This window comes from Mus pahari, chromosome 15, assembly GCF_900095145.1.
Source record: "Mus pahari chromosome 15, PAHARI_EIJ_v1.1, whole genome shotgun sequence".
NCBI classification, from domain to species: Eukaryota; Metazoa; Chordata; class Mammalia; order Rodentia; family Muridae; genus Mus; species Mus pahari.
The window spans coordinates 29,975,287-29,988,063 of record NC_034604.1 but is presented as its reverse complement, the minus strand read 5'-3'; the positions used below and the strand labels follow the sequence as shown (position 1 = coordinate 29,988,063).

The 12,777-nt window shown below is 50.7% G+C and overlaps 2 protein-coding genes across 3 annotated transcripts in view; both read right to left on the bottom strand.

Annotated features, from left to right (window-relative positions):
* Positions 1-1,261: 1,261 nt before the first annotated feature.
* Positions 1,262-8,069, bottom strand: Reep2 (receptor accessory protein 2). Of its 2 annotated transcripts, none has more exons than XM_021214745.2 (8): positions 7,883-8,069; positions 6,148-6,220; positions 5,714-5,790; positions 3,286-3,406; positions 2,970-3,083; positions 2,567-2,708; positions 2,341-2,471; positions 1,262-2,259 (listed from the first exon to the last, which is right to left on the bottom strand). In XM_021214745.2, the coding sequence occupies exons 1-8, from the start codon at positions 7,912-7,914 to the stop codon at positions 2,191-2,193; spliced, it is 759 nt and encodes a 252-aa protein (XP_021070404.1). In that variant the 5' UTR covers positions 7,915-8,069; the 3' UTR covers positions 1,262-2,190. The 2 variants fall into 2 exon arrangements, with proteins under 2 accessions (XP_021070404.1, XP_021070403.1); XM_021214744.2 differs by having other exon boundaries at positions 2,567-2,714; positions 7,883-8,068.
* Positions 8,070-9,644: 1,575 nt separating this feature from the next.
* The window catches only part of Kdm3b (lysine demethylase 3B), a 60,988-nt gene continuing 57,855 nt past the window's right edge, over positions 9,645-12,777 (bottom strand). Inside the window, exon 24 of the mRNA XM_021214986.1 lies at positions 9,645-11,055. Coding sequence (XP_021070645.1) covers positions 10,975-11,055 — 81 coding nt within the window. The 3' untranslated portion in view covers positions 9,645-10,974. The remainder of the gene's footprint in view (positions 11,056-12,777) is intronic.

Below are 12,777 nucleotides of genomic sequence, written 5' to 3'. Positions count from 1 at the left end.
CTCTGCATCAGCTCCTGCCTCCAGATTCCTGCCTTGGGATTTTCCAGACTTCCTTCAGTGAAGGAGTGTGGTCTGAGAGCTACATGCTGAAATGAGCCCTTTCCTCCCCAGTGGCTTTTGCTCATGGTGTTTATCACAGCAATGGAAACATAACTTCCACAGGGGCCAATGGTAGAAGGAATTCCCTCAGAGGGCTGCTTGACTAGAGGGTTCCAGGGTGGGCAAAGGGCCCTTGCATATTTATTTTTACATATTTTTATATTATAGATTTATTTCTTTTTACATATTTATATATTTATTCATTTATCTTTCTATTTATTTTTTAGACAGGTTTGTGTAGCCCTGGCTGTCCTGGAACTCACTCTGTAGACCAGGCTGGCCTCGAACTCAGATCTGCCTGCCTCTGCCTCCAGAGTGTTGAGATTAAAGGTGTGCACCATCACCCCAAAGGGGCCTCTTATATCCTCACATCTCAGTTCTGGAAGTTCCGATAGTTTGGCTCCAGTACGGCAGGCATACTTGCCCTGATGCCAGGGAGGAGTCTACTGTACTTGGGATGTTTGCCCACCGTACGGTCTGCAGCCTGGGCTCCCCCACCATCTGGTTTCCTTCCAGCCTGAGATGCTGCCGTCTCTCCCTTTTCCCTCTCTGCTGCTCTGCCATCCTGGGTTCTGGCCCTCCAGCGCCACCTCCCCAGCAAGCCTAATATGCCTCATAGACCTACTATGTCTCACAGACTCCTCCTCCTCTCCAGCAGACCTACTATGTCTCACAGACTCCTCTTCTCCCAGCAATTTTCTGGTTCCATGCTGAAACACCTCTGGTTCCAGGCTTTGGTGTCCTGTCTCATTTGTCCCCGAGACCTATAGAACTGGTTTGCCCATAAACCTTCCTTTGAGTCTTCTCTCGAACCACCCACTCCAGCAGTACTGGGCTTTCCTGCCCCATCTTCAGCTCTGTTTAATAGCCCCTATCCCATTTTTCCCCCTGGGCACCTCACTGGGATCCCATCCCTAAAGTTTACACCTGGCAATTTCCATGAGCTACTAAAGGATCTGCTGAGGTCTTGGGACATGATTCTGGGGTGTAAAACAACGTATGGGGGTGAGGACCTTTAAACTACTCTTCCCAGATGGATCAACTCTCCTGGGTTCCATCTGGCCCTTTTCTATGCCCCTCATAGCTAGGTTCTGCTTCCCGGTGAGGTCCCTCCCACTTCTAGGATTAGTGGGTCCAGAGCAACGCAGAGACCACAATAAAGGAGGCATCAGAGTTTCGTTTATTGGCTCATCCAGTGCCAAGGTCCAGTGTGGGCACCGTGGAATTGGGAACCTCTTAGCTCCAGCATCTGCTTCCCTGCACAGGTTCCACTTGGCCCCAATGAGGCTGGCAGAACCAGGGCCAGGGGTGGGGTCCAGGTTGGTTCTAACCGGGATTTGCTTGGCACAGGAAGGGGACCCCATGGCAAGGTGGGATGTGTCCCCCTTTACAGGAGAGGAAAGGAGCCAGCTTGGCAGGCCCTCTGTGGTGGAGCCTAGGAGCAGAGGAGTCCAGCCTCCAGGCATGAATGTGTAAAAGGGATCAAGGGTGGAAGGGGTCCCTCGGAGCCTCATTCTGTCAAGGGCTGGAGTCCTGAGGTTCAGAGACCAGCAGGGGTGGATAAAGAGGAAGAAAGACCAGGGCTGATGTAGGGAGGAGGTGGCCCCTCTCGCCCAACCTCCCTAGCACGCACACCCTTAGCATCTCACCTCTTCTTTTGGTAGAATACACAGCCCTACCAGCTGCAGTTCTGGCCTGGCCTGCTGCTTAGTCAAAGCCCTTGTCTCCACACATAGCTGCGCCCAAGGAACACCCTCCTCCCAGGCCTGCCCCATTTCTTCCCCATTCTCAAGGCCCCCTCCCTGGGGGTGGGGGAGAGCAGGTCAGGCCTCCGAGAGGGGACGGCCACGGTCAGCAAGGCACTGGACGGGCAGGGTGGGACTGGAGCAGCAAAAAGAGCAGCGCTGGCCGGCCACAGAGCCTCCACACCTCCGGAGGCGCGTTCATGGGAAGGGGGTGCGGGGGACAGCCATCTAGGGGGGTTGTGGGTCTGAAACACTTGGGGTCGGTGGCCCACTGCTGGAGGGGCCAGGGCTGCAGCTCTTGCTTGCTATTGTCCTACAGATGGAGGGGTACGGGGAGCCGAGCCTCTCATGCTGAGTCACCCCCTCCGGAACTCTTCTTCTTGGGCCTGGTCTTCAGTGTCTTGGAAGCCGGTGGCTATGTAGAGAGTTATGATGGGGCTCAGTTTGTTCCTATTGTATCTTCCCCATCTCCCCAGGCCACGGCCTATAGTCTCACCTCAGTTTTGGGTACTTTTTTTATAGGTTTGGTCCTCTTGGGTACCTTGTCTCCCAGGTCATCTTCAGAGGTCTCTGTCCGGGGATCTGGCTGGCTTGTGCTAGACCTTAGACTCAGGGCAGGCTCATCTCCTGGTTTCATGGGAGGAAAAGAGAATAAGGGCCCTCGGGTCTCTCTGGTCTTTTTAGCTCTGGCCTTCTTCCCACAGCCCAGGGCCTGCCAGTACCTAAGTCCTCGATAGTGTCCAGGAGACCCACAGGGCCAGGTTGGAGGCGGCCATCCGGCCCCTGCAGCGGTAACGCATCCTCATCTCGAATGAGAGTCAGGTCCTGCATGCTGAAACTCCGGAGCTTTTCCGACAGCACCCCCTGGCCCTAGGTCACCACCACGCGCCAAGAGAGCAAGAGGAAGGGGCGGGGTGGAGACGGAGGTTACCATCGTGCTGGCATATTTTCCTTTTGGTCAGATGAGGAAACTGACCAGACAGTAGAAGACACAGGGCTGGAGCCTGGAGCTGCACAGCCCAAAGTCTCCAAGGCCTAAAGATAGGGTGGATGCCAAGGGGCCTGGACAGGACATGAGATGACCGAGGTGGGGGCCCCGGGAGTCTGGACCCATCCTCATCTCACCTTGGCAGCAGCTGTGACTGCAGCATTGGCAGCCAGGTTCAGGCCCCTCTTGCCCACTCTCATCATCGTCTCATAGCTCTTGTCTCGGGCTTGTGTGATGTATTCATCGATCTCCTAGGGGGATGAGAGACCTGAGAGGTGAAGCTGCGGGCAAGTTACCTGTGCTCACAACTGTGCAAAGACGGTGCCCATCCCCAGGAGCTGGGCTCTGCCAGGTTACTGCAGGCTCTGGACACCCATAGGAAATAGCTGTGGCTAGAGGTGTGGGAATGTCTCAGCTGGGCCAGCCTGGGAAGAGCTGAAGGAAGGGGCAAACCTTTTCCTTGTTGGACAGTGTTGGATGCACGAACTTGCGGTAGAGAACACTGGAGCCCTTGGTGTAAGGGGACAACAGCCATATCACAAAGGCAATCTTGAGCTCAAAGTAGAAGGGGAACCTGTTGGGCAGACAGAGGTGTCCTCAGACAGAGGTGTGCTCAGAGCATGAGACAAGGGATACACTGGATATACAGCAGGGACTCTGGACAGCCCCCACCCCTTAAGTGGTCTGAGGCCACGTGGTTTCCAGGAGGATGGGGGTGGGGGTGGGGGTGGGCTTTGCAAGGGAGGGTTGAGAAAGGGAAACTGAGACTCATTCGGAAGGCAAGAAGAGAACCCATTTGGGGTACATGCCTATAATCCCAGTATGGGAGATTGATCACAAATTTATGCCCACTCTAGCCTACCATATCTCAAAACAGATCCCAAAGCAAAGGCCAGGCATGGGGACACATGACATTTAAGCCAGTTTGGAGGATTGACATATGATTCACAAGATGTCACGTGGTGGAGAAAGAGGGAGAAAACCCAAAATGTTGGGGAAGCCCTAAGTATTAAGGGAAAAGAGATGAAGCTGGGCAGTGGTGGCACACACCTTTAATCCCAGCACTCAGGAGGCAGAGGCAGGCGGATTTCTGAGTTCGAGGCCAGCCTGGTCTACAGAGTGAGTTCCAGGACAGACAGGGCTACACAGAGAAACCCTGTCTCGAAAAAAAAAAAAGAGAGATGACTCAGTGGTTAAGAGCACTGGCTGCCTTTGCGGAGGACCTGGGTTCAGTTCCCAGCACCCACATGACAGCTCATGATTGTCTGTATCTCCAGCTCCCGGGGACCTGAAAGCTTCTCCTGGCATCAGGCACACAGTGGGTGTGGGCAGGCAGACAGACAGGCAAAACATCCACGAACAGAAAACAAGGGTTTTGTTTTGTTGTTGTTGTTGTTGTTGTTGTTGTTTTAAAGAAGAAGTTGGGTTGTGGTGCAGTGTATACCTGTAACCCTAGTATTAGGGAGGCTGAGGCAGGAGGATGATTGCTATTTTAAGATCAACATGGGGTAAATAATAGGTTCCATGTCAACCCAGCCAGGGATACATAGTGAACTCTACCTGGAAAAAAAGAGAGAGAGAGAAAGAAAGAGAAGAAGAAGAGGAGGAGGAAGAGGAGGAAGAGGAGGAGGAGGAGAAAAGAAAAAGAAAATTATGCTTTCCTGAATCCAAACAAAGCAAGAAGTCTCAGGAAGGTGCATGGCTGCGGCCAGTAAGCTACTACCTCTTTTTAGAAATCTTAATCATGTATATGATATGTGTGTGCATACATGTGCATGTGTGTGTTTGTAAGTGTGTGCCACAGTGCATCAGTGGGAGTCAGAAAAAGACAGTATTGGGGCTAGAGAGATGGCTCAGCAGTTAAGAGCACTGACTGCTCTTCCAGAGATCCTGAGTTCAATTCCCAGCAACTACATGGTGGCTCACAACCATCTGCAATGGGGTCTGATGCCCTCTTTAGGTGTGTCTGAAGACAGCTACAGTGTACTCATATACATAAAACAAATAAATACTTCTTTAAGAAAAAAAAAAAAGAAGAAGAAAAGACAGTATCTGGAGCCGATTCCCTTCTTCTACTCTTACACAGCTTTCAGAGGTCAAACTCAGGTCAGCAGGCTTTGAGCTGATGCAGCAAGAGCTTTGCTGATGAACTACCTTGCTGCCCCCTGCCTTAAGATTATGTAGCCCAGGCTGGCCTCAAAACTGCAATGGTACTCCTACCTTATCGTCCCTAGGGTTGGCATTATGGGTGATTCAAATTCCATTACACTTTACTCTTCAAGAGGTATTTCTCACTCAGTAAACATTCCTGAGCAGATTCAGACATACTCCCCGTCCCCGTAATGCTTGTATACGTTAGGCCTATTTGTGCCTGCAATAGCTTGGGAATACAAGCATTCAGTGTCAACACGACTGAACTACATGTTTGTTCCACAGACGGGGGAGACAAGGCTTAGGGACTGGCAATCTGTCTAATATCACAGGAAGGACTCGAGAGCAGACGCACATACACTCAGTTCTCCTGTGGCACCGTGGCTGTCACCAGAAAGAAATGTGGCAGGTATTTTGTTTGTTTGTTTGTTTGTTTGATGTAGAATAGCCCCAGCTGTTCTGGAACTTGCTATGTCTCCGTAGATCTGATCTGCCTGCCTCTGCCTCCCAAGTGCTGGGATTAAAGGCATGGGCTACCACGCCTCGCCTCCTTGCTATGTCTGCTCTTGTGCCGGCATCAGGTGGGAAGAGCCATATAAAGGGTGCTGAGGGACTGTTGGGAGTCGGGGGTCATGACTCTAGCCTGGGTCTGAACCTGCCTAATCTGTCTGGCTAGAGAAAGGGAGAGATCTGGGTCCTGAGATGCAGGGGGCGGGGCACTGGGCCTCACCAGGACAGTATTATATCCGTAAGTGTCTCAGCTGTGGTGAAGAAGGCGAACACTATCCAGTACATCATCCATTTTACCTGAGAGACAAAGGGCAGCATTAACCGGGGCTTAGGGTTGAAGAGCTGTAAACACCCCAAGTCCCCGATCTGTCAGCTCCTCATACCGGGGCTAAGCTGAGGAAAACAGAACCCCATCGCACTGTCTGCTCCAGGTTAGAAGTTCTGGGAGAGAGGTACCCAAGCCTCACACTTGCCAATCATACCAAGCCTGCGTGGGGACAGGGAACATCCCAGAACCTCTTTCACCCAGGTTCTTGTTGGGTAGTGTAGCATAAAGCCACACTCTACTCTCTCCCATCTGTTTCACACACACACACACACACACACACACACACACACACACGGTTGTTACACAGGGTACGGTCATGCACTCACGTATTCCTTCACGTTTTTGGTCTTCACGGCCTTGTAGGAAGAATAGGCTGGGTACAGGGTGCCAAAGATGAGCCTGGGGAAGCAGGCATGGTTACTGGGCCAGCCTTCCTCCCAGCTCTGCACCCTCCATCCCCTGGGAGCTAAGGAGCAAAGGGACGACGGGTCTCCAGAGCATCAGTTGTCTGAGGAGCTCTGGTCAAAGCCTTTGGAGATACACACGTGTGGGGGTGGGGCCTCAGCCAGTCTGGGTGGGACCCTCTCCTTGTCCACTGTTCATTCTTTACATGGAAGATGCAGAGGCCGGAGGCTCCAGTGGTCCCTCCGGTCAGGATCCTTGGCTACCCACAGGCGTGTCATGAGAGCTGAGGGGCTGGTCACTGTCATGAGATGTCATCCTTCTTGGCCTAATGCCTATTTTACCCATCTGTTCATACCCTCCCCCCCCCCTTGTCTGAGACAGGCTGGGTAGGGCCAGGTCCCCAAGGGACCCTAACATCACCGAACAGGGCGCCCAACCTGGCAGTCAGAACTATTGTGGTCCTGGGACTAGAGGGCACAGGTGCGGGAGGGGCACAAAAGGCTTATAACCCCAGCATCAGCATGGCCCAGGGCCAGGTACTGAAGACCTGGGCTTCAGACCTTATCTGAGCATCCCTCTACAGATCACAGGAAGGGCACAAGTGAGGGAGAAAGAGAGTCATGTATCCTATAGGGAGTTTGCCCAGGCCAGAAAAGTAGCCACCCTTGAAGGCTACATGGAGAGATAAGGCCTGTAGGGGGTGGGGAGAGGAAACCCCAGTGGCTAGAGAGGAAACCAGGATACAAGCATGTGACAACACTCAATGGGAAGAAGGGTGGGGCTCCTGGGATGCCAGTCCTGATGGAGGCTGAGGGAGCAGAGACCTAAAGTAGAGGGATGGTTGCCTCGGAAGCCAGCACCTTCAAGTGTGGGTGATGCTTTGCCAAGGTAGGGCACTCATTTCCTGTGCCGATGCTGGACAGCAGCGGGGCAGAATCCACAAGGCCAAATCTAGGCTTGTGTGTGTTTGTGGGAGGGAGGTATTTGTTCCTGTATCTGGGGGAGGTGCCAGGGCCACAGCTCCACAATGTGACTGTTACAATGTGCCTGGAATCAAGGCCACCAAATGTTCTCCCAGTGGCTTTCGCAATCCTAGGCAGATATGCATCCATCCAGTTACCTCCCCACTTTTGTCTTCCCGGCTTCCATACCCAGCCTTGCTTCCCAGATGCCTTAGGACAGGTGCCCTCATCCTATCACTAGTCAGAATCCGGAGGAAGGCCTTGAGAGCTTTGGGGAGGCCCTAGGGAATGAGCCATGGATCTGAGCTCCGGAATGATGAGGCCCCGTCACACTCCCCTCTTAATCTCTTCCTGGAGGGAAAGGAGGGTCTTGTATGATCCTCCAGCCTAGATCTGCTTGGTGGGGGAGGGGATGTGCCCGCCTCCCCTTATAAATCAGTAGCTGCTCAGCGTCTAGGATGGGGGAGGGCTCAGGAGCAAGACAATTAAGAATAAACGGGTTTTAAAAATAATATGGGTGAGGTCCCTGGGAAACCAGGCCTGCCATGCTCCCCTTCCAGTCCCACATCTCTGTGTCTGAGGACACCACTTAGGGACCCTGGGTTAAACCATCCCAGGCTTGAATACCGCGCCCTCCACCACTGGCTCCCTCATCCCCCACCCAGGCGAGCCCCGCCGCAGCCTCTGCACTCACACCACCAGGCGAGAGATGATCCAGGACACCATGGCGGGGCGGGGACCCAGCCCGGGTTTGGATGCAGCTGCCCGAGGCCGGCGGCTGAGGCAGCAGGAGCCGCTGTTAGCAGCGGCAGCCGCCTTGGGGTCAGCGGAGCGCGGAGTTGCCGCCGTTAAAGGGGAGGTCCCTGCCGCAGCGGCGGGCCGTGGGCGGTGGCGCCTCTTAAAGGGAAGGCCGCGGTGTCGACGCGTCCCCCCAGCACCTGCTGTGCCTGGGCATGCGCCTTCACCCTCCGTGCCCAGCCTTCCTCTAAATCGCCTGTTCACTTTCCTCGAGCTTCAAGCTGGTGGCCAGAGTCCTGGCGGGGTTCCCTTTTGGTTCCATCCTTTAACAGCAGCTTCGGCCCACCTCCCGCCCTGCCCACATCAGGTTGTAGGTTAAATATCCCAGGAGGAGTAAGGGCTGCTTTGCTTAACTGTGAGCCAGGCCCTGTGCTTAGAGCTTCGCGTGTTTCATTGAATCCTCACAATTACCCGATAAGGTAGATGTTATAATTATCCTCATCCTGAAGATGGGGTTTATTGTTTTCACTACTATGCTGATGGCTACAAAACCACTAAGCCATACGTGTTTATTAGGCTACATCCTCCAAACACAGTCAAAATTTCCTCCCCATTATAGGCTCCTTAAGGACGTCCACCTGGCTCCGCTGCACCTGTCCACTCCAGTCCTCATCAAGATCTGCTAAGTCCCAGTTTAACAGGATGCTTTGATCCGACTTTTGGTAGTAAAGTGTGTGTGTGTGTGTGTGTGTGTGTGTGTGTGTGTGTGTGTAGTTTAGGGAGATGTGAAGTTTATTTTAATATGGGGGCTGGGGAGGGGGAGGACAGGAGAGAGGAGTGGGTCTCAAGTCAGTGAAAAGTCCAAAGACCTCGGTTCCACCCCCAGCAAGTACCACTCGTAGTGGATGTCCTAATTCTGAAGACATTTATATCCAGAATGTAGGCTAGCCTGCCTCCTGATTTTCACCAAAGCCGCCACATTCCAAAGCATCCCTCCTCCACTGTCCTCCTTCTCTGTCCCATTTTCGAGCTGCTGTACCCCGGGCCTTTATGATGAGGTAGAATCCTTTTGGTGACCACACTGTTAACCTGTCCCACAGGGCTGAAAGGACACGCTCACAACTCTGTATTTCAAAGCGTTATGATCGTATTCAAACCTAGCATCCTTGAAAACCACAAATGGTCTATTTCTACCCTGGTAATTATGTTTCCAGGCGCAAATGCTTTGGAAGGTGTTTTCAAATATTTTGGAGAAGCACGATTCTATGACCCCTCCTGGTTGTCTTTAGAATTTCCTTCCCAAAAGGCCTCTTTAAATCAGAATGTAGTCTGTCTTCACCCAGCAAGAACACTTTAATTTTGCTTAATAAACAAAACCCCGATTGATCTGTCCGTCATTTGTAAGGCAACCTAGGACCACACAGGTTAAGGCAGGCGCCTGCAGCTCTGTTCAGGCTGCAGCCAGGGCAGGCTTCTCTCATCCGGCTCCATTCTATTCAATGAGCATAAACTGGAAGCCCTCTCTCCCTCTCCAGCTCACATGGCTCCTTCCCACTGTCCGTCTTTCTCCCAACTGAGCGCAATTCTAACAGCAAAGAGCAATAACCAGATGCAGGGCAGTAGGAAACCCGGAAATCAACTCCATCTCTCACACCCAAGGTGAGAGACTTTCTTGACTTTAGAAAGGTTGGTAGAGAAAGAATTTTGTCTACTCCAAACAGATTTGTTAGATTTTTTTAATAAGAACATGGAAATCCCAATCAGCCCTTCAATAAAATTAAAATACAGAAAGTGAAATTAAAAGTATTCTACAATAAATGACTTTTATTAAAAAAAAGAAGAAGAAGAAGAAAGTAACGGTGAACATATAAACAAGGCTGCAGGGTAGTACACCTGGAAAAAGACACATTTCCCAATGCACCTATGGGCCAATGAATTCTATCATTTCCAAGTAAATCCTTAATAAAAACTCCACTGAGTTGGAAAGTTTTGCTGAAAATATTCTAGACAAAACTCCAAAAAACAAAAGCAAAACTTCTTTATATTGGAGATCAAACTTTCCACTCCATTGGACACACGTGAGGAGTCCCAAGGGAACGCTGGTAGTGGTGACACAGCTCCTGGGGTCAGCAGTAGGCGTGCAGGGAACACTCCGAAGCTCAGACATGACGCAGTCCTTTCTCAGATGACTGCTCCCTCAAGAAAAGACTGAGAAGGGCGGGGAGAAACTAAAAACTCCTAATAAAAAGCCAATTCCTTTAAATTACGCTTTGGCTGATTTTGTGCTATAAGGGGCAGCTGATTTCTAAAAATCATATTTCTTTTCAAAGAGTTTTATCGAAAGGAAGACTAACTGTAATGTGCCTTTCCTCATAGTCCAGGAAAACAACTGTTGTTTCAAAAGTTCTAAAAATATCTACTTTCATGAAATAGTAACTATTTCACTACAAACCTATTTTTCACTAAATACACGTTTCCTAATCCTGGAGCCTCCTGGGAAAAGCAGTGGGCTCTCCCTGGGTCCTGAAGACTCCGGTGTTCATGGAGAGTACGGAAAGGGCTGCAGCCCCATCTCCTAGGATGGGCCAGGTCAGAGGTCATGTGTGGAGACACTGCCAGGCTCCCACCAGGCACAGTAAGTCATCACCTTACTTTATCAGTTATGACTTCCTCTGCCTCCAAACACATTCCTAGTTAGCTAGGCACAAGAGGAACAGAAAAGGAAGGTGTGCCCATATTCCTGGTTTCCATGGTCTCAAACCAGGAGAATGTGCAGGAGAGCCCAGCGATGTTCAAGCAACCTGGATTCCCAAAAGGCCACTGGATGGGAATGTGGTACCCTCGGCTTGAGTCTGAAGCTGTGTGTCAACAGTGCGACTTGCTGTGTCACCCTTCAGTGTTGAGGCAGCACAGAAAGAGCGGCTGGAGAGTTTGTAATACTGACCACACTGACTTGGGGAAGGCCTCCGCTCCTGCAGAGAACCCGCTGTTCCCTGGTAAGTGTTGTGGAAGGCCTGCTTGACAGGAGAGCTGGACGTTCCCCATGCTTTAGGACCTTGCGAGTTTGGATTCATGGGCCTTGAGAGTGCCAACAGCGTCTTTCACTGCGTGGTATATGATGTTCTTCACCTGGAGAACAATCAGCAATGTCAGTTCACAGCAGCAGCTCACAGCCGCACGGCTAAGTCCTACAGCAACACGCTTAGTAAAAAGCTACTGGGCACCTGCAGCAGTAACTGTGTGCTTCCTAAACCACCCCACAATGAATTACCAGTCCTGCAGGATGTGAAGTCCTCACTCAAGAATGGTGAAATCACGGGGAAGGCTACACAGCCACCATTAGTTACCCTTGTGCTCAGTAGGTGCTGAACAGGGTAACTAAGGTGTTAGGTGAAGGATTAGTTCATCTTTGCCATGATCCTATGAAGTATTTTATTGTGAATCTTGTTTACAGACAAAATCAAGTTCCAGCCAACTGAAGCTGGGCACGGTGGCACTTGTTTATAATCCCAATGGCGGATGCCAACCTGGAATAGACCAAGACCTCACAGCAATAATCAGTGGAGTGGGTGGCTGGGTAATGGGCTTTCTCTCTACTGTGTGAAAGCTGGTTCTCTCCTTCCACTTTGTGGTTCCAGGAAATAGAGCCATCTTGCCAGCTCCTCCTCCCCCTTTGAAAAAACAGGGTCTTACTACTTAGCCGAGGCTGGCCTCTAAACCCTGATCCTTCTGATTTAGTTTCTCAAGTAGTGGGGTTATAAGAATGTGCCACCAGGTCCAGAGTCTGTATGTTTTTTCTAATTTATCTTTATTTGCATGTGATATTGGAAGAAGTTATTAAAGTAAGGTGACAGGCTACAGACACCTTTTAAAAGGACTGACTAGAAGACTGTTTTCTAGGGAGGGAAAGAAAAAGAAGGACACTGGCACTATGATAATTCTGCTATAGTAGACTGATGTGCATGTGTACTGCATACACATGACACTTTGCTTCACAAAAACTGGAGGCTTTGTGAAGGCATACAAGATGCCTAACACCTCTACTGATCCTTTTCTATTAACAAAACCACACTGTGTACCATCAGATTTGTGCTAGGGAAAGTTGTCAATGAGACAAAGCTCATTTAAAACTTAAACAGGGGTAGCAACAGACAAGTCAAAGAGTACAGCATGTCAGATGGTGAAGTCGTTATAGCAAAGAGCAAGTGACCAATGGGACCTGGGGCATCAGCAGAGGTGATGCTGATGCTGCTATCATACCATTTCAGAATTAAATTTATGTATATTTTATTGTGTTGTACGTCTGCATGTCTACCATATATGAGCCAGTGCTTGCAGAGGCCGGGGGAGGGCGTCAAATCCCCTGGAACTGTAGTTAACAGACAGTTGTATCCCTGGTAACCAGACCCAGGTTCTTTGTGACAACAGCATGTTGGGGTTTTGTTGTTGTTGTTTTTTTTTGAGACACAGATTCTCTATATGCCAGGCCAGCCTCAAACTCACAGATCTGCCTGCCTCTGCCTCCCGAGTGCTAGGATTAAATGTGTGTGCCACCACCACCCCTCGCTAGCATGTGTTCTTAGCCCCTGAGCCATCTCTGCAGGTCCAGACACTATAAAATAAAAGGAAGTAAAAGGGATAAAGAGTTGGCTCAGTGGTTAAGAGCACTGGCTCCTTTTCCAAAGGACCTGGGTTCAATTCCCATCACCCACATGACAGCTCACAACTGTCTGTAACTCCAGTTCCAAGGGATCTGTCACCCTCATACACACATGCAAGCAGGCAGAACACCAATATACATGAAATAAAAATAAATAATTTACAAAAAGAGTAAAACGACAGGCTACAGTT

What these genes read in the sequence shown, in the direction of transcription:
- Reep2 (XM_021214744.2), bottom strand. Translation starts at nt 7,914, where the DNA reads ATGGTGTCCTGGATCATCTCTCGCCTGGTGGT. An exon ending in CAGTCACAGCTGCTGCCAAG is followed by an intron (nt 2,715 to 2,969) that starts GTGAGATGAGGA and finishes GTGGTGACCTAG; the next exon opens with GGCCAGGGGGTGCTGTCGGA. An exon ending in AAAAAGTACCCAAAACTGAG is followed by an intron (nt 2,260 to 2,340) that starts GTGAGACTATAG and finishes CTCTCTACATAG; the next exon opens with CCACCGGCTTCCAAGACACT.